The sequence below is a fragment of the Macaca mulatta genome, chromosome 14, assembly GCF_049350105.2.
Source record: "Macaca mulatta isolate MMU2019108-1 chromosome 14, T2T-MMU8v2.0, whole genome shotgun sequence".
NCBI lineage: Eukaryota > Metazoa > Chordata > Mammalia > Primates > Cercopithecidae > Macaca > Macaca mulatta.
Window position 1 is genome coordinate 109,222,950 of NC_133419.1, and position 25,720 is coordinate 109,248,669.

General features: G+C 40.5%; 1 protein-coding gene across 1 annotated transcript in view; it reads right to left on the reverse strand.

Moving 5' to 3' along the window:
• Nucleotides 1-248: 248 nt before the first annotated feature.
• Nucleotides 249-25,720, reverse strand: part of C14H11orf65 (chromosome 14 C11orf65 homolog) — a 75,278-nt gene continuing 49,806 nt past the window's right edge. Inside the window, exons 4-9 of the mRNA NM_001194273.2 lie at nucleotides 23,795-23,848; nucleotides 23,462-23,662; nucleotides 22,133-22,263; nucleotides 10,169-10,339; nucleotides 3,173-3,228; nucleotides 249-424 (exon numbers count right to left, since the gene is read on the reverse strand). Of these exons, the coding sequence (NP_001181202.1) occupies nucleotides 270-424; nucleotides 3,173-3,228; nucleotides 10,169-10,339; nucleotides 22,133-22,263; nucleotides 23,462-23,662; nucleotides 23,795-23,848 (768 nt within the window). The 3' untranslated portion in view covers nucleotides 249-269. The remainder of the gene's footprint in view (nucleotides 425-3,172; nucleotides 3,229-10,168; nucleotides 10,340-22,132; nucleotides 22,264-23,461; nucleotides 23,663-23,794; nucleotides 23,849-25,720) is intronic.

Below are 25,720 nucleotides of genomic sequence, written 5' to 3' on the forward strand. Positions count from 1 at the left end.
TTCTTGCATCTAAATGTAGTCTCTTTACTTAAGTGTAACTGTTAGAATACTACAGTTTCTCAGAATACTAGGAACAATTTCTATATTTGCCATGATCATTGTAGTCAGTCCAGTGTTCTATTTCTGCTCAATTTTCCTTACTTAACTGAGCTAGATTCTGTGCCCAGAATATATACACAAGTTATTCCAGTCAGAATACACTATCCCTTGACTATAACTGATGGATGGAGGGCTCAAAGGTCTATAACTCAGAATAGAAATAAAGTACTTTATAGTCCATAAGTAGAATCAGGTGTTAATCTAGTTACATTTGGTTCTTGATAAACATTTTCACAATAAGTATGATCTGGTGTTCCCATTTGCATTTTTGATATATCTCCTCCATAGTCATATATGTTTTTCTGTGCTTCATCAAACCTGAATCCTAAAGAGAAGTGACAAATGATTAGAAAGATACCAGATATAATAAGATGTTCATTCAAAATGCTACTGTGTGTCAGTCTGTTTCACATTCCTTTTCATCACTCTTAAAGCAAATATCTTCACCTGAAACCAGAAATGCTCCAAATTTGAGTTCATCCCACTTTCACTCCCACATATCACTGTCCATCCCTACAAAAGGCTCTGCAGGACCTGGGTTTTAGGTCTGATCTACTAGTAACTAACTGTGTAATTTGGGACAAATTATTTAACCTAAGTCTTAGTGTTCTCATCTGTAAAATGGGGATAATAACTGCACCTGCTTCATCATATTCCTGCAAGAATTAAATGTGACAGTGCATGTAAAGAACTTAGAGCATCTGGCATTTAGTTGGTGCTCTGTAATTAACTATTAGCTAACTTCTTTATTCACAAAGGGAGAGATGCCCTTTTCCTCTCAAGAGCTCATGTTTCTAAATCTTCTCTTGCTTCTTGAAGAAGTGACACACATTCTCCTCTTCTCTAATGCCAACATCTTCAATGTATCACCTTCACTGACTGCAGTTATGTAAATCTCCACTACTTAAAATAATTTTCACTTGCTCTTGTGCTCCTTTCAACTACCATCCTGTATCTTTCCTTCTTTTCACAGTAATTTCTTTTAACTCAGTAATTTATATTGTTTCCTGGTTTTTTTTTTTTTTTTTTTTTTGAGACAGGGTCTCACTCTGTTGTCTAGGCTGGAGTGCAGTGGCACAATCACACAGCCTCCACCTCCTGGGCTCAAACAATTCTCCCGCCTCAGCTTCCCAAGTAGCAAGGACTACAGATGCATGCCACCATGCCCTGCTGACATTCTAGTTTTTGTAGCGTGAGAGTCTCTCTCTGTTGCCCAGGCTGGTCTTGAACTCTTTGCCTCAAGCAATCCTCCAAACCTGGCCTCCCAAAGTGCTGGGATTATAGGCATGAGCCACTGTGCTGGGTCTCTGTGCTGATTTAAATATGTAAAGGATCACTATCTACTGTGCAGGAAGGGAATGGAGAGGCACTGGTTTGGAGGCTATTGCAGAAGCCTGTAGAGGGATGAAGGCAACTTGGGCTGAGTGGGTGGCAATGAGCTGGAAATAGGTGGACTGGTAAATACTAAGGATAGCTCATAGTTATGGAGTATGCATTATGAGATAGGGACTATTCTAAGCTCTGAGCATGATTATCTCATTTTCTCACAACCTATGTGCCAGGTACTACTGTTATTATTTTACTGATGAGGAAACTGAGCTAGTAACTTGCCCAAGATCATATAGCCAGTAAAGAGTGGAGCCAAAAATCAAACCCAGGCACTCTGAATCAAGACTCCACAATCCTTTGGGAAGCCAAGATGAGCAGATCACATGAGTCCAAGAGTTCAAGACCAGCCTGGGCAACATGGCAAAATCCCATCTTGACAAAAATACAAAAATTAGCTGGGCATGGTGGTGTGTGCCTATGGTCCCAGCTACCCAGCAGGCTGCAGTGGGAGAATCGTTTGAGCCTGGGAGGCAGAGGCTGCAGTGAACTGGGATCTGGGCCACTGCACTCCAGCCTGGGCAACAGAGTGAGACCCTGTCTCAAAACAAAAACAAAAACAAACAAACAAACAAACAAAAAACTCCACAATCCTAACCTCTTTGCTTTACTGCTTCTCCTATCTGCTACTGGGACAGAACTCATACACCATCATTAGGCTTTGGCTATGTTAAAATTATTGGCGTTTCTGGGGTCTGATGACACTCTTCTTCAACATGCTGGCTTTCACTTTCAGCATTTCAGTACTACTAACTACTGGCAGAACAATAGTGGCCTAGAATCTAAAAACTATTTTCAACATTTTGAGGCATTTATTTTACCAAATGAAGTCTGCTCATGAAAAATCATTACTAAAACTATAAGTAACTGTTTTTTTTTTTTTCACTCTGTTACCCAGGCTGGAGTTTAGTGGTGCAATCTTGGCTCACCGCAACCTCCACCTCCCTGTTCAAACAATTCTCTTACCACAGCCTCCAGAGTATCTGAGATTACAGGCATCTGCCACCATGCCCAGCTAATTTTTGTATTTTTAGTAGAGTCAGGGTTTCACCATGTTGGCCAGGCTGGTCTCGAACTCCTGACCTCAAGTGAGTCGTCTGCCTCAGCCTCCCAAAGTGCTGGGATTACAGGTGTGAGCCACCGTGCCTGACTAGTAACTTTTAAAATAGTATTCATATTTTGGCCAGGTGCAGTGGCTCTCGCCTGTAATCCCAGCACTTTGGGAGGCCAAGGCAGTCAGATCACAAGGTCAGGAGATCAAGACTGTTCTAGCTAACATGGTGAAACCCCATCTCTACTAAAAATACAAAAAATTAGCTGGGCGTGATGGTGGGCACCTGCAGTCAGGCTGAGGCAGGAGAATGGCATGAACCCGGGAGGCGGAGCTTGCAGTGAGCCGAGATTGCACCACTGCACTCCAGCCTCGGCGACAGAGTGAGACTCCATCTCAAAAAAAAAAAAGGATTCATAGTTTTAAAATCATTTTATTCAACCTTAAATAATATAGGACATTTCCCTCTATTCCCAAATAGCAATCTTACATACAAAGGTAAAAATGACTTGACAAATGCATCTAAATTTATATACTATGCAGATTACTGAAAGGTTAAATGCCTAGAAATACGTGTGTGGAATGCATTTTTTGTTCACGAGAATTTCCTATAAGGTACTGCTAAAAATCACCTACCTTTGAAATTAGCCGAAGAGTTGCTTGTAGCAATTTCCTTCCAGCTGGCAATGTACCTAAGCACATTATGTGAGCATTCATTAAATTAAACCGATTCATTAGTACATACTTAGACTACGTCTAAAATTCCACTTTCTTTTGAGAAATCTTAGATTAATGATGGCATGTTCACTAGCCTCCATGTGTAATTCTCATGACTTTCCCACCTCCTAGTAGCTCACATCCAGCTAAGAACCTTCAGGACAAGGAGTTGAAGGAGGTATAAAAATGGTGCCCACCATCTGCCATACTTAGTGTTCTTTCACCTCCCTCTAGCATGCCTCCTCATTTTATCCTATGAATTCCTGCAAAATCATGTCCTCAGCTGAGTGTTTACTAAGATGTTAGTTAATAACATCTAAATTTAAAGCATGGGCAGAAGACTCTCCTGGAGACAACAACAAAAACTTTCTCCTTGGTTCTGGATTGCCAGATCCACTGTCTCTGATATATGAAGGGAAATTTAAAGTGTTTAGTTTCTGAGCTCATTAGAACAGCAGTGCTGTCTTTTCAGTGTCCAGAACACGTAAGAGATACATTCAGGTAGGGTAAATGCAGCTGTCACCTTAGCTCCTGAACAGAGACTGAAAATAGAGAGAACAGGGTTGCCTGAGAAGAGGTGGAATAGGGAAGAACAAGGTACGACCTTCTGTGAGGATGATGGAAAGCACCAAGAGGCAGGTTTCCTTACTTCACCTTAGGCTCCATATTCCACTTTCCTAAGCTGCCTTTACAACTGCACCCACTTTAATCAAAAAATCAGGTCAGGATTTGGTTACAGGAGGTGCTGAAAAGGAGCTAGCACAGAGAGGTGGAGAATTAGAATCGTCATGTAATTGGCCCAGTGCGGTGACTCACGCCTGTAATCCCAGCACTCTGGGAGGCCGAGGCAGGTGGATCACGAAGTCAGGATATTGAGACCACCCTGGCTAACATGGTAAAACCCCATCTCTACTAAAAATACAAAAAATTAGCCAGGCATGGTAGTGCACGCCTGTAGTTTCAGCTACTCGGGAGGCTGAGGCAGGAGAACGGCCTAAAACCTGGAAGGTGGAACTTGCAGTGAGCTGAGATGGCGCCACTGCACTCCAGCCTGGGTGACAGAGCGAGATCTCAAAAAAAGAAGCAAAAAAAGTTGTCATGTAATTCAGAAAACACTGTGATTTTCTTTTCTTTTTCTTTGTTTTTTTTTTTTTTTTTTGAGATGAAATCTCGCTCTTGTCCCCTAGGCTGGAGTGCGATGGCGTGATCTCGGCTCACTGCAACCTCCGCCTCCCGGGTTCAAGCAATTCTCCTGCCTCAGCCTCCCAATAGCTGGGATTACAGGCGCCTGCCACCACGCCCGGCTAATTTTTGTATTTTTAGTAGAGACCGGTTTTCAACATGTTGGCCAGGGTGGTCTCGAACTCCTGACCTCCGGTGATCTACCTGCCTTGGCCTCCCAAAGTGACACTGTGATTTTCTAATTATTTATTCCATTTGAATTCTTTTTACTTCTGTCAACCCTGGGCTCCTGAAGTTTTTTGCAGTAGGAAGGTATATACTTCCAACAGTATTTAATACTTCTTTTTATAGACACAAGGTCTCACTCTGTCTCCCAGGCTGCAGTGCACTGGTGCCATCATGGGTCACTGCAGTCTTAAACTCTTGGGCTCAAGTGATCCTCCTGCTTCAGCCTCCTGAATAGATGGGACCACAGGTGCATGCCACCACACCTGGCTAACTTTTTAATTTTTTGTAGAGATGGGGTCTCAGTATTTTGACCAGGCTGGTCTTGAACTCTTGGGCTCAAGTGATCCACCTACCTTGGCCTCTCAATGTGCTGGGATTATAGACGTGAGCCACTGCACCTGGCCTGTCCAACAGTATTTAATTACAATCAGATGTGTCTGAATTTGGCTCCTTCTCACTACTGCTACCCCTTGGTGCTCTGCGAACTTCCTTCAATGGCCTTAAATAGGATACTGCCGGGTGACTTAAATGAAAGGATGCAGGACAAGAGCAGGTGGTATAAACTCCTTCCACAATCTCTCAGTAGGCAATTCAGTTTGGTTTGACCTTAAATTTTAGCAGACTTTGAGCTTTCAGTGGTTGCTCAGGAGCACTATAAAGACTCACCCTGCTTGCTTGGATTTATACACAGAAAAGACTTTCATGCCACCACCTTCAAGAAACCAAGATAAAAGACCTTGATCGATAGTATGCTGAGCCCTGACAATCTGGGGCACAAACCATACCATAGCTAGGCCCATCACTGTCCCTGCTTTATTCAAGATTAGCACATGACTTTTATTCCATTATTTTAAAAAGAACTTCACATAAAGAACATACCAGCAGTAATTGATAAGAAATCTAAGTTTTACAAAAATCTAAGTTTTACAGACAGAGAAGCAAGTCTGATGATAGCATTACCACGCTGTTTATATCACACAGCTGATCTTTCTCACTAAGAAATTTGTAGAAATTTTTAGAAAATAGTTACAGAATCAAGTGTGTGTGAACTCTACAATGAATCCCTTTGTTAAATTACAAATTTAACACTTTAAGAGCTCAGAAAAAGTCCCTAGCCAGAGAGGTCACAAAACTACATATCTTAGAAATCAAAGGAGCAGCTTCAGATATAGATACTATCCATAACAGACATAGGCACAGAGCTCTCACCAACAGACTATCAGGAAATTACTTAGTATTTTCTAGCTGGTGATTGCTTAATAGGTATGTCACAATTCACTTGCTGTTTGAAAAACATGATGATCCTGGAAGAGGAACATCTGAATATCCATTAGGATGAATGCATGAATGCCAGCAAGAGCCACGGTAGCTGTCCTGTGGCATTGTGCATAACTCCGTGATGGTGATGTGAGGACTGTTCTAGTTTCTAAACATCTGCAGTAACATAGCTCTGGATACAGGAATTTGCAACAGTACTCATTAGTGTGTTTGAGTCCACAAGTGAAACTGGCTCTATCCATTCTTCCAAATGATAATAATAATGTTCGGTTAATAGTTGCAGTACACATCTGAAGATGGACATGGCTTCATCTCAGGAGAGCATCAGTCTGTCGTAACACACTAGCACAAAAGCCTTTGGGGAGAAACTGGCTGTTATCACTAAATATCAGTGTTCAAGGCATCTATGCCATTCTAATTGTCCAACTATAGAAAAATGTCCATAGACTTTAAAGGATACTTTCCAAGGAATTAGGGGTTACCAATTCTCTAGAAGGGACAAATGTCAGACTTTTAAATTTTCATCAAACAAGATGTCACCCCAAGCCAGTTACAACTATCTAGAGGTCTACAAAGGTCAAACGGGGAAGTAGACTGTGGAGACCATAAATGTGCTGGAAAGAAGGGGCTAATGCCTAATGTCTGCAGTTAGCTAGGGGAAGGCCTTTGCAAAGTTTAGTCTTACTGAGATAATCAGTGTTTGTGGCCAAGTAGTGCTACTGAAATATACCCAGATAATCACACTTGAAATTTCATCTGAAATGTTTGTTGTTCAAGGCTCAATGTAAAACTTTGCTAAGGTTCACATTGATGGTACAAAATTAGAAGTATCCTCAGCTTAGAAAATAAACTGATAGAAGTTATACATAACTTGGAAACAAGGTATTTGCATTTTTTTAAATGGAAATTTTCAGTTGCTCTTATCATCTGAAAGCTAGGTATATCCATCCCACTCCTACATGCTATGAAGAAATCGCTTCAAGTCTTACTGGTTTATTCTGTTTTTTGTTTGTTTTGTTTTTTGTTTTTGTTTTTGAGACGGAGTCTCGCTCTGAGATCCCCAGGCTTTAGTGCAGTGGCGCGAACTTGGCTCACTGCAAGCTCCGCCTCCTGGGTTCATGCCATTCTCCTGCCTCAGCCTCCCGAGTAGCTGGGACTACAGGCGACCACCACCTCGCCCGGCTAATTTTTTGTATTTTTAGTAGAAACGGGGTTTCACTGTGTTAGCCAGGATGGTCTCGATCTCCTGACCTCATGATCCACCCGCTTCGGCTTCCCAAAGTGCTGGGATTACAGGTGTGTGCCACCATGCCCAGCTGTTTTTCATTTTTTAAAGGGAAGCCATTAAGACTTCACCTATTATCACTTAGCAATGATGACGGGGAAAGTCTTACGTGGACCCAGATGCCTATTTTTTCTTTCCTTTGAACTCAGTGGTTTTATTCTTTTTATATTACAGTAATGACAGAATATAGAATATCTGGTATGAATTTTTTGTACTTGTTTGCCGGCCCTTAGCTTGAATCAGCCAAGGGAAAGGCAGAGCAGGATTTCAAAAGCTCACCTGAGAAAATTCTCTATCCAGTCCTGGGAAACTCATTCAAAATGGACCTCCCCTACCTCTCTTTCCCTTTCTTCCCTCTCTTCTCCATCCAGCAATTTTTACTCTTAGGAAGAAAAGTAAAAGCAAGGCATTCCAGGTCCTTTATTTGGCTGTCATTTCTTCCATCATTATTACCATCTGCAATTTGTTCAGTGTCCCAGAAACTACAGACGTGCTGTCTGTAGGGAATCTCAAGACTCAGGTCTGCACAAAATATTGGGGTTATTGAATCATAGCAATTTCTTCTTATTTAAAAATATTTTAAAGCATCTACTATGGATACTTAGTCCTTTATTTTTTATCTTGTCCTTATTATTTTCTGATCTATCCTTCTCATCAGTATCTTCTTTTTTCTTTTATTCTTGTTTTGATTTTCCTTTGTCCTTTATCATTCTTCCCCCTTTTTCTTTATTTATCTTTCCTTGCATCATTATTCTCTCCTCTGCTTCCTCTGGCTTCTTTTTTTCATGTTCTATTGTTCAATGACCATTACCTTGATTTTCCCTACCCCATTTTCCTATCTCATTTTTACTGATTTCTTCTGTTTTCTGACATTTCTTTATTTACACCATCTCCATTTAAATTTTTCTGCCTCTTCATTCATGCAGTATCCACATTCTTTATTGTAGTTGAGTAAATATTGAACATTTTAAGCAGCTTTATTGAGGTATAATTCATATACCATGCAATTCCCCCATTTGAAGTATACTATCCAGTGGCTTTTAGTATAATATTTGCAGAGTTGTGCATCCACCACCACAATGAATTTTCTTAATTTTCTTTTCTTGTCTTTTCTTTCTTTTCTTTTCTTTTTTTTTTTTGAGATGGAGTTTCACTCTTGTTGCCTAGGCTGGAGGGCAATGGAGCGATCTCAGCTCACTGCCACCTCCGCCTCCCAGGTTCAAGCGATTCTCCTGCCTCAGCCTCCCGAGTAGCTGGGATTACAGGCGCCCACCACCACGCCTGACCAATTTTTGTATTTTTAGTAGAGACAGCAGTTCACCATGTTGGTCAGGCTGGTCTTGAACTCCTGACCTCAAATTATCCACCCGCCTCGGCCTCCCAAAGTGCTGGGATTACAGGCATGAGCTACCACGCCTGGCCCACAATGAATTTTCAATCATTTTCATTGCCTCAAAAAGAAACCCTGCACCCCATAGCCACCACCTCCCCTTCCCCCTAGTTAATTCTCCAGCCCCAGGAAACCACTAATCTACTTTCTGTCTCTACAGATTTGCCTGTTCTGGACATTTCATATAAATAAAATAACGTGTGACCCTTTGTGATTGGCTTCTTTTACTTAGCAGACTCATCAATGTTATGGCAGATATCAGAACTTAATTTCTTTTTTCTGTTATTAATAGAGGCGCGGTTTCACTGTGTTTCCCAGGCTGGTCTCAAACTCCTGGGTTCAATCAATCCTCCCATCTCGGCCTCCAAAAGTGCTGGGATTACAGGCGTGAGCCATTACACTTGGCCTTTTTTTTTTTTTTTGACAGGGTCTCACTCTGTCACCCAGACTGGAGTGCAGTATTGTGATCATGACTCACTGCAGCATCTATCTCCTGGCTCAAGAGATCCTCCCACCTCAGCCTCCTGAGTAGTTGGGACTACAGTTGTGCACCACCAGGCCTGGATAATTATTTATTTTTTGTAGAGATGGAGTCTTGCTATGTTACCCAGGCTAGTCTCAAATGCTGGGCTCAAGCAATCTGCCCACCATGGTCTCCCAAAGTGCTGGGATTACAGGCATGAGCCACCACGCCCAGGCCACTTATTTTTTTTGTGGAATAATATTCTACTGTGTAGATCTACCATATTTCATTTAGCCATTCATCAGGTGATGGACATTTGGAGTATTTCTGCTTTTTTGCTATTTATGACTAATGCTGCTATGAACATTCATGCACAGGTTTTTGTGTGGACGTGTATTTCCCCTTCTCTTGGGTATATATCTAGGAGTGGAGCTGCTGGATCACATGGCAGCTCTGTGTTTAACCATTTGAGGAACTGCCAGATTGTTTTCCAAAGTGGCTGCACCATTGCACATTCCCATTAACAGTGTATAAGAGTTCCAATTTCTCCACATTCTTGCAAACACGTTTTATTATCTGTCTTTTTAATTATAGCTCTCCTAGTAGGTATGAAGTGGTATCTCATTATGGTTTTGATTGCATTTCCTTAATGGGGCTACATTAAATATTTCCACTACAAAAGTAATCTTTAAAATGTTTTCCAAGGGCCACAGTACATCGCTGAAAAATTATAACGTTTTAGTGTCTCATACAGAAAGGTTAGGGAATACAGATGAAAGAAAACCTTTGTATTATTAATTTCATGCTCTTAGCCTTTTTTCTAAATCCCAAAGTAAGAAGCAAAGCAGACTAAGGCATAAGAATAAAGTCTAGGAATAAAGAGCCCTAAGTCTAATTTTTTGTTTACTATTTTTGTATCAGTCATTTTTTACCCCTCATTTTTTCTTCTGTTCTTTCTAGACAAATTATACTCCGGATTTTTTTCTTTGAAGATTGTTTGTGGCCCCAAGATTCAACACGGAAATAGGAAATGTTAGAAAAATATATGATGACTGCCCTTGTTCCCCAAGAATAGCAACATGTACTTACTCATCAAAGTTCAGTGTGTTTGTCCAGTTCAGCACTTCATCCACTTCCCATTCCATCACAGAATCTATCCCACCATCTTCAAAAGCTCTTATCAGCCCCTTTGTTGCAGTGTGAATTAGTCCTAGAGTTTCCCGATGTGTTGACTTAGCCTCCAGACTTCCTGAGTAGTACCTACACAGAGGAAAGGGAAAGAGACATAAATCTTCTGAAATAGGAGATAACAAGTAGATACAGGCGATATATATTGTTGTTATTTACATATTAAAACTATTTGCATACTGAATAAAGTTTTCATCCTATATAATTCAGATGCATCTAAACCAAGATCTATGTGATGGGATCTTTTGGGGGAAAAAACACAACTTAATCAACCACACTAACTTCAAATCACCCCTCAATAAGTTGCATTTTTATGATACAAGGAAAAACTAAATTATTAAATTGTTGAATATTAGAATTATAGAGTGGAAAGGGTCTTAGAAACTAAATAACTAACCTACTCAGTTTATAGGTGAGGAAATAAATCTTAGAGGAGTTAAGGAAATTTTACAAAATCAAGGGGCTAATAGCAGATAAAGAAGGAAGGAAAGTGAAAAAAGGAAAGAGAGGAAGAGGTAAAGGGAAAACATATACTATTTTATTTGTGCCAGGTACTTTTCGTACATTCTTATTTAATTCTCTTTAAAAAGACACAGCCAGGCCCGGCGCAGTGGCTCACACCTATAATCCCAGAACTTTGGGAGGCCGAGGCAGGTGGATCACAAAGTCAGGAGTTGGAGACCAGCCTGGCCAACATGGCAAAACCCCGTCTCTACCAAAAATACAAAAATTAGCCGGGTGTGGTGACTGGCCCCTGTAATGCCAGCTACTTGGGAGGCTGAAGCAGGAGAATCGCTTGAACCTCAAAGGCAGAGGTTGCAGTGAGCTGAGATCGTGCCATTGCACTCCACCCTGGGCGACAAGAGCAAGACTCAGTCTCAAAAAAAAAAAAAAAAAAAAGAAAGAAGAAAAGACACAGCCATTTGTGGCAGCTATTTTTAGTCCCCTTTTAGAGATAAAGAAACTGAGACCTGAAGAAGTTAAAATATTGTTCAAGGCCGGGTACAGTGGCTCAAGCCTGTAATTCCAACATTTTGGGAGACTGAGGCAGGAGGATCATTTGAGGCCAGGAGTTTGAGACCAGCCTGGGCTACAGAGAGACCCTCATCTTGATTAATAATTTAAAAAATGTGTAAAGAAATTTTCAAGATCATGTAGCAGTAAATACTTGTGAGAGCCAGTATTCAGACCCTTAGTCTTAAGTTCAGCCTCCTTCTGCAGCACTGCCTGTCTTAAAAGAGCTGAACACATAAAATAACATATTCACTGATAATGAGCTGAGTAACTAGACAGAAGTTAGTAGTCCTTACCGAGAGCATCAAAACATTTTTTTGGTGTTTAAGATCTACATTGGTAGCCATTTTAAAGGGTCACCTATTATGAAGTTGTATTTGTGTATTAATTAAACACTCATTGATTAGGAAACAGCATAGTGGTGATATGGAGTAAGACTCTGGTATCAAATTATCTGGATGTGAATCTTGGTTCTGTGTTATATAATCTTTGCTAAATAACCTAGCCTTTCTGGGCCTCACTGACCTCTTCCTTAAAATGGTAATCAGAACCAGGTGTGGTGGCTCATGCCTATAATCCCAGCACTTTGGGAGGGTAAGGCGGAAGGATCACTTGAAGCCAGAAGTTTAAGAATATCCTGGACAACATAGTGAGACCCCATCTCTACAAACAATAAAAAAATTAGCCAGGCACAGTGGCACATGCCTGTAGTCCCAGCTACTGGGGAGGCTTAGGTGGGAGAATTGTTTGAGCCCCGAAGTTCAAGGCTGCAGTCAGCTATGATTGCACTACTGCACTCCAGCTGGGTAACAGAGCGAGGCCTTATCTCTTAAAAAAAAAAAAAAAAAGTAATCATAACACTACTTCCTCCTAGCATTCTTGAGAGGTTTAGGAGTATAAATCCATATGGGATGGGCACGGATGGTGGCTTATGGCCGCAATCCCAGCACTTCAGGAGACCAAAGCAGGACACTCCCTTGAGCCCAGGAGTTCAAGACCAACCTGGGCAAAATAGGGACAACCTGTCTCTACAATTTTTTTTTTTTTTTTTTTTTTTTTTTTTTTTTTTTTGAGATGGAGTCTCACTCTGTTACCCAGGCTGGAGTGCAGTGATGTGATCTCAGCTCACTGCAACCTCCGCCTCCTGGGTTCAAGCAATTCTCCTGCGTCAGGCTCCCAAGTAGCTGGGACTACAGGTGTGTGCCACCACGCCCAGCTAATTTTTGTATTTTTAGTAGAGACAGGGTTTTACCATATTGGCCAGGCTGGTCTCGAACTCCTGACCTTGTGATCTGCCCACCTCAGCCTCCCAAAGTGCTGTGATTACAGGTGTGAGTCACTGAGCCCAACCCCCCAAATTTTTTAAAATAATAAAAAAAAAGAAGTGTAAATCTATGTAAAGCATTTAGAACAATGACTGGTACACAGTAAGCTGTGTACCATAGGTTGACATTGTATTGGGTGGTAGGGCTATTAACAGTGAGAAGATACATCCTTGCCCTCATGAAATTTCGACTTCATCAGATTTTAAATGGATAATGATCCATAACAGCAAATGCTCTGTTGCTCAGGCTGGAGTGCAGTGGCAAGATCTTGGCTCACTGTTTCTGCCTCCTGGGTTCAAGCAGTTCTCCTGCCTCAGCCTTCCAAGTAGCTGGGATCACAGGAGCGCACCACCATGCCTGGCTAATTTTTGTATTTTTCATAGAGAGGGGTTTCACCATGTTAGCCAGGCTGGTCTCAAACTCCTGACTTCCAGTGATCTGCCCGCCTCTGCCTCCCAAAAGTGCTAGGATTACAGGCATGAGCCACTGTGCCTGGCCTCTTATTTTTCTTTTTTCAACAGTGATATATAACAATTCAGATATCTTTTTTCTCTTATTAGGGAAGAATAAAATGCACTCTGTTTTCAAGAGATTCATAATAATTGTTCAAATAATTTAATTCTCAGATTTTGAACTCTTCTAAAATTAGTTACTATTATAATTAAATGGTATATTGATAAAATAACAGGTTTGCAAGCAGCAACAGTGTTTCAAATAGAGTGATCAGAAATAAAAGATCACTTTATAAACATAATTTGTTTTATAAACAAACTAGTGATTTTTTTAAAAGACACAAAATTGGCTGGTGTGGTGGCTCATGCCTGTAATCCCAGAACTTTGAGAGCCCAAGGTGGCAGATCACTTGAGGTCAGGAGTTTGAGGCTGGCCTGGCCAACATGGTGAAACCCAGGCTCTACTAAAACTACAAAAGTTAGCTGGGTGTGGTGGCATGTAGCTGTAGCCCCAGGTCCTCAGGAGGCTGAGGCAGGAGAATGCTTGAACCCGGAGGTGGAGGTTGCAGTGAGATGGCATGGTGCCAGTGTACTCCAGCCTAGGCAACAGAGCAAGACTCTTTCTGGAAAAAAAAAAAAAAAAAGACATAAACTTTGTCTTCATGGGTAATTTTGCAATATATTTTTAGTTGTATTTACTTTAACACGATCTTATATTCTTTCCAAACTAGGAAATTTAGAGGGAAAAAACATTATAAGAAATGTTTGTCTAAATGTCACGACAGAGAGAGAAGTTAAAACAACAAAGACCTAGGAAGAATCAAAGCTTAAGTTGCAAAGGAGGTTGAGGAAAGCTAAGATCTATAGGACACAGGAAGGGACAAGATTTAAAAGCCAGAATTCTTTTAGTAAGATAGGGGGAAAAAAATCAAAATTTTGTTGATTTTGTTCATTACTGATTCTCAGCAACAGTCAGAATGAAGAGTGCTTAAATGCCATAAATGAACAAAGCACACAAAGCAAATTTCTTATTCACTCCCTGCAACTCTATGAAAAGGAAATGGAACATCCTGTCAAAAAAATCATTCATTCATTTATTTATTCTATAAGCAACATATATTCATTAAACATGAACTATGTCTGAGATCCTGTGCTAATAAATGGAACAGAGTCTCTGCTCTGTAGGGACTCAAAGTCTAGTGAAGGTGGCAGACAAATACACAGTTAATTGCAAAAATGTGACCAATGAGTATATAAAACATCCATGGGGCACATCAAAAGGAAGTACCTAATTGTGTCTAGGTGGGTAAGGGAAGGTTTCAGAAGGAGATACTTGGGCCAAGTATCAAAAGATGAAGATGTCGTTGTCATGCAGCTGAGCACTCTAGGGAGAGGAAATATCATGGGGGGTGTAGGTAATGGGGAGCCCTTAACATGTTTTAAGTAAGGAAATTATTTCTTAGAAACAGTGTTTCGGCCGGGCGCCGTGGCTCAAGCCTGTAATCCCAGCACTTTGGGAGGCCGAGATGGGGCGGATCACGAGGTCAGGAGATCGAGGTCATCCTGGCTAACACGGTGAAATCCCGTCTCTACTAAAAAAAAAAAATACAAAAAACTAGCTGAGCGTGGTGGCGGCGCCTGTAGTCCCAGCTACTCTGGAGGCTGAGGCAGGAGAATGGCGTGAACCCGGGAGGCGGAGCTTACAGTGAGCTGAGATCCGGCCACTGCCCTCCAGCCTGGGCAGCAGAGGGAGACTCCGTCTCAAAAAAAAAAAAAAAAAAAGAAACAGTGTTTCTACAGAGTTCAGTGTGTATACAGAGAAGACGAAGAGACTAGAGACTAGGAAACTAATCAGAAGTTAGATGAAAAATGAGATGTTACAGTGGAGAATGAAAGAAAAGATCAGATTTGGGAGATACTTTGGAAGTGGAATTAATAGGACTTGATGACAGATTACATGTAGGCACTAATAAGAGTGAGAAATCTAGGGTAAGCCCTCTGTTTCTGGGTTGGATGACTGGCTAAATGGTGGTGTCATAAGCTGAGACCAGAAGGAATACTGAGAATAAGCAACTTTTATGATGGGGAAGATCAGAAATTCAGTTTTGGAACTGTTGAGTTTGATACAGAAATGCCCATATAATTAGAAATACAGAGCTCAGCTACAGATGTGGATTGTGTTAAGGTAAACAAACACAGGAAAGAAGTAAAATGCATATTATTTTTCATGCGCACTGAAGAACAATATGCATTTTACTTCTTCTTTCCTGTGTTTATTTACCCAGATGCTGTCTCGCAGCTGGTACTGTAATGGCACTTCAGCAAGTCATACCACCACTCTGTCAAAGCCAGCTGTTTCTAGGTGATGGCACATATGGTAGGGGAATTTTGTTGCTCTCAGCCCATAACCACACTTCCTTTGCTGTTAATGGGTCCCCATTAGAGGCAATGTTGTATGAAATAAAATAATGACGGATAATGCATTATGTTATGAGAGGTATTATTGCCAGAAGTAATGCAGGCAGAGAAATAAAATTAATATCCAGAATATTTGTCTATCATTGTGAGGACAAATGGATGCCTCCTCTATTATGGGAATGGTCTAATATAATCATCCTGTCACCAACTAGCCAGCATATCTCATTACTGGGAGCAAAACAATAGCCTTTGATATATAGTCAGTGGTGACTGTAGCCAGAACAACTTTGGTGAGGGAAAGACCATGTTGTTGAGTCTATATAAAGCCTCCATCCCTGTAATCCTGGTCACTTTGGACAAGACTCCACAGTGCAACCACTGAGGTGCCAGGGGGAAAAGCTGACATTCACAAGATGGTTCATCTTGTCCATCTGATACTGAGAGCTGTCTGCCTCATATAAGCCCTTTGGAGAGCATTCACATGGACAGAAATATACTTTGTATCCATTCTGAGTATACCTCTACCCTGACCTACACTCACCAATTTTCCAATTTTATTCTTTGCAAATGTTGATCAGCTGGGAAACTACAAATGTTGGTCAGCACAGTCAATGAGATGCCTACCTCAGGCTGTTTCCTCTTCAAATGAAGTGGAAAACCAAACATACCACCTGAAGTTGTACTCACTGGAAGGATATATTTTGATCATTTTCTGGGCCAACTGAGGAATTGAAATTAGTAACTGTCCATTTTTAGATGGTACAGCATCCTGTACAGATCCAACTTATTTTCTCCAACATATTCCTCCCTGTTAACTTGTCATGGGGACTCTCTGTGAAGCCAAAGGTATGGAGACGATGTAGAGGTAATGCAGCTTAAGTAGTAGTTGCAGGAGTCTGAGCCACCTGCACATGCAGCTTACTTGGGCCTTCTGGACCTTCTCAGACTCATTCCCATATAGACCACATTATTTTATACTGAAACAGTGCTACATACTCTCAATTTTATGGTTTAATTGATTAGATAAATCCCAGGTCAGTTCATGATCATAGCACTTGGTACCCTATTATCAAGCATCCAGTCTCTACCAGGACCCAGCTGCAAATCTGGAACAGATTTTCAAATGGAATATAGCTTCTGGCAGAGGAAGGAATTCATTACCTTCTTCCTAAACCCTAGAGGTCTGTGCTGTGATTCTCCCATTAGGTCTCTTTAGAGACTCTACAGTTTTTCACTACCAAGGACATTTTTAATGCTGTTGGGACTGCTGGGCCATAAAGCCCAAGTTGTAGGGCAGCTTGACCACATTGTGGATCTGCTACACACCTCTTTCTTGCTCCATGTCCCACTGGAGCCAGTCTGCTTTATTAGATCACCTAGTAAAGAGGTTGGAGCAGCATCCCCAAAATATGTCATACGTTAGCTCTCAAATCGAGAGAGGGCCTCTAAGCGTTGTGTTTCTTCAAGATGGACAGTATAAGGTACAGTAACTTGTCTCTCATTTTTGAAAGAATAGCTCAAATGTCTTTAAGCTTCAATTATATGCCAGATCCTTAACTTTTTGCAAAGTTTATCTGCCTCCTTTTAGTGTGCATTTGTCCTACTAAGCCACCAAGGAGCTGTTATTTTCTGCTCACCACATCCAATCAAGGTAAGGTCATCAATGTAATGGACAGCCATAATGTTCTATGGAAACAGATGTACAAGCCCCTGGGGACAAGAGCAGGAAAGCTGATATATTTTCGGGAGCAAGATGTAAAAACACTCTGTTCTTTCCGTGAAAATGCAGACTGCATCTCCTATTGCTTAGTGATCAGGATGGGAAAGAACACATTTGCCAGGTCAGCTGCAGCATACCAGGTACCTGGCGCTGTGTTGATTTGCTCTGTTGAAGAAGCCATATCTGGAAGCCTCACTGCAATTGTGTCATCACCTGACCTCTACCACTTCAAAGTTCCATTAGTCCCAGTGAACTAAAGGGACCAGTTCCATCATAGCTTTCCCCACTGTCATCTCCAGCCTTGTAAAGGACAGCCACCACAGAGTTCATCAAGAAATATGCTGCTCCTGGGCCAGACATGGTGGCTCACGCCTGTAATCCCAGCACTTTGGGAGGCCCAGGCAGGCAGATCACAAGGTCAGGAGTTCGAGACCAGCCTGGCCAATATGGTGAAACCCTGTCTCTACTAAAAATACAAAAAAATTAGCCAGGCATGGTGGTGCATGCCTGTTATCCCAGCTTCTCGGGAGGCTGAGGCAGGAGAATTGCTTGAATCCAGGAGGCAGAGGTTGCAGTGAGCCGAGATTGCGCCACTGCACTCCAGTCTGGGTGACAGTTAGACTCCGTCTCAAAGAAAAAAAAAGAGAGAGAGAGAAAGAAATATGCTGCTCCCTTCACCAAGCTATTACTTCATAGCTTGATGAAAAAGGTATCTCCTGGGACTTCCTGAGGTGATGGCTAGATGGTGGGTTAGTAGATTGCACATAACAGAAACAAACACACAATTCCCTGAACTTTTAGAAATCTTTTTTCTAATGGAACAAGAATTTAAAAAAATTAAGAATGTATAAACAGAAACTCAGCTGTACATAAGAAAACCCAATTCCCTCTGAGAAGGAGTAAGAGCTGAAGTGCTTTAAAAATTAACTGCCTGTTTTTCTGTGGCTAGTGAGCCTTATCTCTCCTCCTTTCCTAGGCATTGTAAAGACCCTGTTTCTCTAGCTGTGCAGCTGCAAGGTCACTAGACAAATAAACTCAAGTCATAAAACATGTTTTCCTTTAAAAGTAAGAAATGATGTAATGCATGTCTCAATTAATTGAATTAACTGTGGTTTCTCGCTTCTGTAACATGCTTCCCCCTGCACAGATCTCCCCCAACTCCATGAAGTGCTTAAAAAGTAACTTAACTCTGTTCAGGGCTCAGTCCTTTGGATGTTAATCTGACTGGGCTGGTACACCTAAAATAATAAATATCCTCCTCAATCCCATCGGTCTCTCTGATTCCTTATCAATCCTGCTACACTATAGTATACCAGAGAAGTTCCAGCATTTTGCAAAGGTTGAGCTTTGGTTGGCTCTACCTAAATCAGGCTTTGATTAGCTAACTTAACAGACCATTAACATAATTTCTGGCCAAAATATTAAATCCACAATCCCAGGTGAGTATGGCCATATCAGTAAATTTGGCTCAGCCAACTCTTGATCTAACAGCCTTAGAATCCACCCTCACACAATGCTTCTGAGACTCCTGGCAATATAGATTAGTAATTTCTTGTAACTCTTCTGGTTTATAAACGATCTCCTCTTGGAGTGGACCCTGTACCTTTGTCTGGGCTGTCCTGAAATACAAATCTCCTTGTGAGCTAAAGGCAATGAGAAATAGTGGAGGAGGAATCCTGAGGAGAATCAGCATACGTGTGTGTGGCAACTGTGCCACTGCAGTCACTGAAAGGCTTTTATGCAGAAAAGGGCTGCGCTGCTTCCCTCAAAAGGGAGAGCAAGGGTTCCCTACACCAACAAGGCACTTTGGAAGTTCAAGATTCTTAGCCTTGTGTATGTTTGCCCAAATGTCCTAATCCCAGGGCTCAGGGTTCTACTTCTTCTCCCCTTATCTTAGTGCAAAAGACCTGGCAGGGTTAAGCATTTGGTAGTACTGTAGGCATTGTAATCCTGTGACCCTTGCAATGGAACCCAGGGTTGCCCTCAACCCATGCTGCGGCTATGAGATAAAGGACCACTCCAGAGCTGCCAGGGAAGTCTTCTGATTTTCTGCACAGATTTTTAAATTTTTTTACTATTTTATTGAGGTATGGTTGATGTACAATAAACTACACATATTTAAATTGTACAATGTACAGTTTTGATATGTCCATTATACCTGTAAATCCATCACTACCATAAAAAATGAATCTATCCATCACCCTCCAAAGTTTCCTCGTACTCCTTTGGAATCCCTCTCTCTTTCCTCTTTTCTATCTCCAGACAACTACTGATCTGCTTTATGTCACTTCAGATTTATGTCTTCTAGAACTGTATGTATATGAAATCATAGAGTATGTACTCTTTTTTGACAGATTTGTTTCATTCAGCATTATTTTGAGGTTTGCCCATGTCATTCTGTGTATCAGTAGTTCATTCTGTTGCACTGCTGAGTAGTATTCCTTTGTGCAGATATCCTACCACTTATTTATCCATTCACCTGCTGATGCACATTTGTGCTGTTTCTGGTTTTTCGCTATTACAATGACAAATAAACCAGCTATGAATATTCACATACAATCTTTCTGTGGACATGTTTTTATTTCAATTGGGTAAATATGTAGGGGTGGAATGACTAGGTAGAATAGTTGGTGTGTTTACTTGTTTAAAAAAACCTGCAAAACTGTTTTCTGAAGTACACACACTAATTGGCATTTGCTCCATATCCTTGCCAACAATTGGCATGACAGACTATTTCAGTCATTCTAGTGGGTGTGTAGTGGTATCTCATTATCGTTTTAGTTAGCACTTCTCTAATGATTAATGACAGTCACTGGTTGAGTTATGCTAATTTGCTATGTATATATCTTCACTGATGGAGTGTTTATTCAAATTTTTTGCCCACTTTAAAATGTGACTGAGAGGTGTTTTTTTTTTTTTTTTTTTAACATATTCTTGATTCAAGACCTTTGTCAGATATATATTTTGCAAATGTTTTATCCCTGTCTATGGCTTGTATTTTTATTTTTGTAACACGTCAAAGAACAAAAGCTTTTAATTTTGATGAAGTAAAATTTAAAATTGTTTCTTTTATAGTTCCTAGCTTCTGTTTCCTCTTTAAAAAATCTTGGCCAGAACAAAAGACACTAAGATTTTCTCCATCAATTACTTTTAGATGCTTTATGGTTTTTGTTCTTATATTTAGATCTATGATCTCCTTTCAGTTAATTTTACACATACTGTAAGATAACACTCAAGTTTCATTTTTCTGCATTTGAATATTCAATTTGTTGAAAAGACCATTTTTTCCCAATTAAGTTCCCTTGGCACCTCTGTTGAAAATTAATTAACACTATACATGGGGTTTATTTATTTATTTATTTTGAGACAGAGTCTCACTCTGTCATCCAGGCTGGATAGTGAAAGGATAGCAGTGGCTGCGGGGAAAGACTGATTCCAAGGAATGAGTCATCTTGCTCACCTGACTATTAAGATTCTCCTCTGCTGAGATTGTTCTTTGGTGAGCATTCACATAGGACACAAGCATCTTCTCACTTGGTGCCCATTTGGAGAAGTCTGCACATACCTCTTCCCCAGACCACTTGTCACCAATTTTCTAACCCATGTTCTTTCCAAATCCCTGACCATCCAGGCAAACCATCAGTCACCATCCATCTATAGATCTGTACTTCTGGCCATCTTTTCTTCCAGGCACAATATACAACCAGGTATGCTACTTGAGGTTCTATCCCGGCGGAAGGACTTCCCTTCCCCTCTGTACTGCAAGTGAAGCTGTAATGTATATGGAACTTCCTGTGAGTCCCACCTTTTACTTGACCCCCTTAGGACTGTTAGGACTTGAGTTTGACCAACGGAATGCAGAATAAATGTTGCTGTGACTTCCAAGATAAGGCCTTAAAAAGCCTTGTAACTTCCACTTTCTGTCTTTGATACTTTTGATTGTTTGTTCTGAGAGGGAGTCTCGCTCTGTCGCCCAGGCTGGAGTGCAGTGGCGTGATCTCGGCTCACTGAAAGCTCCGCCTCCCAGGTTCACGCCATTCTCCTGCCTCAGCCTCCCGAGTAGCTGGGACTACAGGCGCCCGCCACTACTCCCGGCTAATTTTTTTTTTTTCCTTTTAACTAGAGACGGGGTTTCACCGTGTTAGCCAGGATGGTCTCGATCTCCCGACCTCGCGATCCGCCCACCTCGGCCTCCTAAAGTGCTGGGGTTACAGACGTGAGCCACCATGCCCAGCCACATGGGGGTTTATTTCACAATTCCATATTCTGCTCCATTGACCTATATGTCTGTCTATATGCCAATACTACAATATCATGATTACAGTAGCTTTCTAAGTCTTGAAATCAGGCGGTATAGTTCTCCAATGTTGGGATTCAATCAGGCTGCTGGGAAAAATATTAGTTATGATGGCCACAAAACCTTTTTGGAAGGCCTAAGGGTTTTCACATGACTTCGGTAATAGACCGGGCCGAAGGCGGCCTGGTCCCATTACCTTTAGTTAAAAAGTTTAAAGTAGTAAACAACGGGATGTGGGGAAGTTTTATCTAGTTAGCTTGTTTACTCATGTGGTCTTAAGACAAGCCTTTGATGTGTGCTTTTTACTGGGGAAGTCCACAATGTCAGTTACCCTCTAATGGCGTTGACTCAAGCTTTTGTTAACTAATCTTAATGAATAAATATGAGTCTCCCTAGCTGACGGGGGCCAGCCGCAGTGACAAGCCTCTCTTGGTGTGTAGGTGGTCGGACACTCAGCAGGATGGGCAAAACAGAGTATCTGTGTGTCAGTGTGCATTTTATTCATTCGTTGTTTGGGTCAGGGTCTGCGGGCAGACCCCCTGCAGCTAATGCCCTCTTGTGAGGAGCAATACCTCATTTCAAATTTGTTTTTTTCCCCAAATACTACATATTTCCTTAGTAAGTGTTTCATCAACTTACATTTGCCTCATCCACTCTATTTTTCTAAGTTTTCTTTTCTTTTCCAAGTCTTGCCTTCTCTTCAGTTTAGAGAAATGGAATTCACTTTCCTTTTTGTCTTCTACCACTATACTGTCAGTAGATAGCCAAAACTATTGAGAAACAAAAATGAATATACAAACTGTTGAAATATTGATTGTGAGGTTATCTGGCAATAGAAAAGAACTTCTGTGTGTTCAGTAGGAATATGCCAAGATAGAAACAGAGGAAAGGATAGATACTTTCAAGGTATTTCTAATTAAGTGACGGGTGAGGAGTACACTCAGCCTTCAGAAGCACATGCTACAGATAGACCAACAAAGTACTAGTGTACTGAGGTACTTAATAAGTATTTGTTGAATGGATAAACAGATATATTCTAAGAGTGTCTCATCTTCTCTTATGAATAGACCTGACCTACTCTTAGTGCTGATGGCTTTTGATGACTCTAATTCTCAAGGAGTACAGCCACCCTTCAGGAATGCAGAAGTCCCTGTACCATGTCCTAAGACTTTGTGGTTTCCCCGTTATGACACTTTCTCCTAACTGGTTGTCTATATTCACCCTCCAGCTCATTCCCCCTGCTCTATCACACATACCCTAGATAATAAGGAGAGTTTGTTAATCCTTCCAAACACTATATATTTGCCCTTATTAAACCACTTAACATATTTACTACACTGTACTGAAATATCCTGTTTACTTGACTGTCTCCCTAATTGAAAGGCAAACTACTTAAGTCTATCCCCTGCATCCAAAACAATGTCTGGTATATGGTTGATATGCAATAGTTTATTAAACAAATGAATGAATTCATACCTTGATCATTTTTACTTTTCATACTTGGTATATTCTTTTGTTTGTTTTCGTTGTTGTTGTTTGTTTTTTTTTGAGACAGAGTCTCACTCTGTTGCCCAGGCTGGAGTGCAGTGGTGCCATCTCAGCTCAAAGTGCTGGGATTACAGGCATGAGCCACAGTGCCTGGTCATACTTAGTGTTAATATATTCAACAACCACATTCTACAATCCGCATACTGAGTATATAATCTGCTGAGTACCAGAGAGTATCTAAAGATGGCCTAGATTCAAAGTGGATAATTAAAAGTAAAATTAAATGTAATAAAAAGATAAATTGCTGTGCCTTGAAGTATTATTAGCAACCCCCGAGTAGCTAACTTAAGCAAAATGTATCAATTAAATTACTAGGATTTATTATTTTAAAAAATAATTTTAAAATTAATTTTAAAATTAAATACAAAAATACAAATGGGTTTCTAAATACATAAGATTAAAAATTAACATTTTTCTTACTGTATCAGAAACTGGCCTCCAGCCATTGTTTTCTATACGATGATACCAGCCACTATGATCCTCTTCCTGAAGATGATCATTTTTATTATGAGATGTATGCTTTGCTGGAAGTTTTGCATAATTTCTAGGGCTGTTAGCACACAGATCTTCAATAGGTCTGTGAGTAAAAATCTTATAGTATATATCAGGTGGAAATTTAACCTGTAGATGGAAAAGTTCAAAGAACCATTGTAATGTTAACTACAAAAATGTTTTACATTTAAAAAATTACATTGTTTTAATTTCATAAAAATGTGCCTTAAAACTACCAAATAAGCATTCATCCATACTTACTCCACCTAATCTGAATCGCACATGAATGCCAGCAGCAGCATCTAGAAGCTCTGCCTATAAGAAAATATATCATTCTTATATATTATTCTTCAGGATTCTGTATGTATCAATTCACTACTTCTCATTCTATTATTTTAAATAATTGCTAAATATTGACTATTTAGGAAATAGGTCAAGTGAACCAACCTCAGACAATCAATTTTAAATTAGAAAAATTGTTTAAAAAATTTTTTTGAGATGGAATTTCACTTTGTTGCCCAGGCTGGAGTGTGGTGGCACAATCTCAGCTCACTGCAGCCTTAACCTCTTGGGCTCAAGCAATGCTCCCATCTCGGCCTCCCAAATAGCTGAGACTACAGGTATGCACCACCATGCCTGGTTAATTCTGTATTTATTTATTTTTTTTCATGTAGAGACAAGAGTCTATGTTGCCAGGTTGGTCTCGAATTCTTGGCCTCAACTGATACTCCTGTCTTGGCCTCCCAAAGTGCTGAGATTACAGGCATGAGCCAAGGTGCTCAGCCATTTAAAAAAATTTTTTGTAATTAGTAAATATTTTATAAGCTAAGTACTTAATTTCTTATGGACATCAATAACTAATACAGCTTCTATGTTAAATGAAAAAATGATACCAAACTGTTTCCTCTTTATACAATATATAAACATAAAAGCCAAGTAATTTTTTACTCATAAAATTTAACTTTTAAATAAGTCGTCAAATATTACATATAAAATATTATCTTACAGGTAAATTCAAAGAAAAAATTATGACTGAGCAACCTAAATTCAACAGTAGATGACCTTTTCTAATTAGCTATTGTTAAATTTAAAAAGCCATGTTTAAAATTCTCGGCTAGGCGTGGTGGTTCATACCTGTAATCCCAACACTTTGGGAGGCTGAGGAGGGTGGATTGTTTAAGGTAAGGAGTTCTGAAGCCAGCCTGGCCAACATGGTAAAACCTCGTCTCTACTAAAAATACAAAATTTAGCTGGGTGTGGTATTGGGTGCCTGTTAATTCCAGCTACTCTCGAGGCTGAGGCAGGAGAATCGCTTGAACCGGGGAGGTGGAGGCTGCAGTGAGCAGAGATTGCACCACTGCACTCTAGCCTGGGTGACAGAGACTCCGTCTCAATAAATAAATATATAAAATAAAATAAAATAATGTAAGAATTATATATAATAGGTTTTCTAGATTTTAGTTTGGTATGCTGCACCAAATGGAAAGTAGAGAAAAAATTCTTTTTTTTTTTCTTTTTTTTTTTTTTTTTTGAGACGGAGTCTCGCTCTGTCACCCAGGCTGGAGTGCAGTGACCGGATCTCAGCTCACTGCAAGCTCCACCTCCCGGGTTCACGCCATTCTCCTGCCTCAGCCTCCCGAGTAGCTGGGACTACAGGCACCCGCCACCTCGCCCGGCTAGTTTTTTGTAGTTTTTAGTAGAGACGGGGTTTCTACCGTGTTAGCCAGGATGGTCTCGATCTCCTGACTTCGTGATCCACCAGTCTCGGCCTCCCAAAGCGCTGGGATTACAGGCTTGAGCCACCGGAGAAAAAAATTCTTGGTCCTTTATCGGAAGGCAGTTCAATCTGGTCTCCTGATCATATTAGGTTAGATCAGAAAATAGATGCTATTCAAACTGTAGAATCTTAAAGACAACATTAATTTTGCCAAATAATCTTCTCTTGACTAAAAATTTTATGAATTCAAATAAGAAGTGTGAGATCCTGTTATAAAACCTATTTTCTGTATTTGAACTGTAATAATATACATATATACATTTTTTCACTAAGGTGGACAGATCTTAAGTGTACAGCTCCATGAATTTTTACATATGTATTGTACTCTCTTGTGCTTGGCTTCTTTTGCTCAACATGCATCTGTGATAAATCTCTAAGATTCATGTATGTAGTTGTAGATAGCAGCAGTT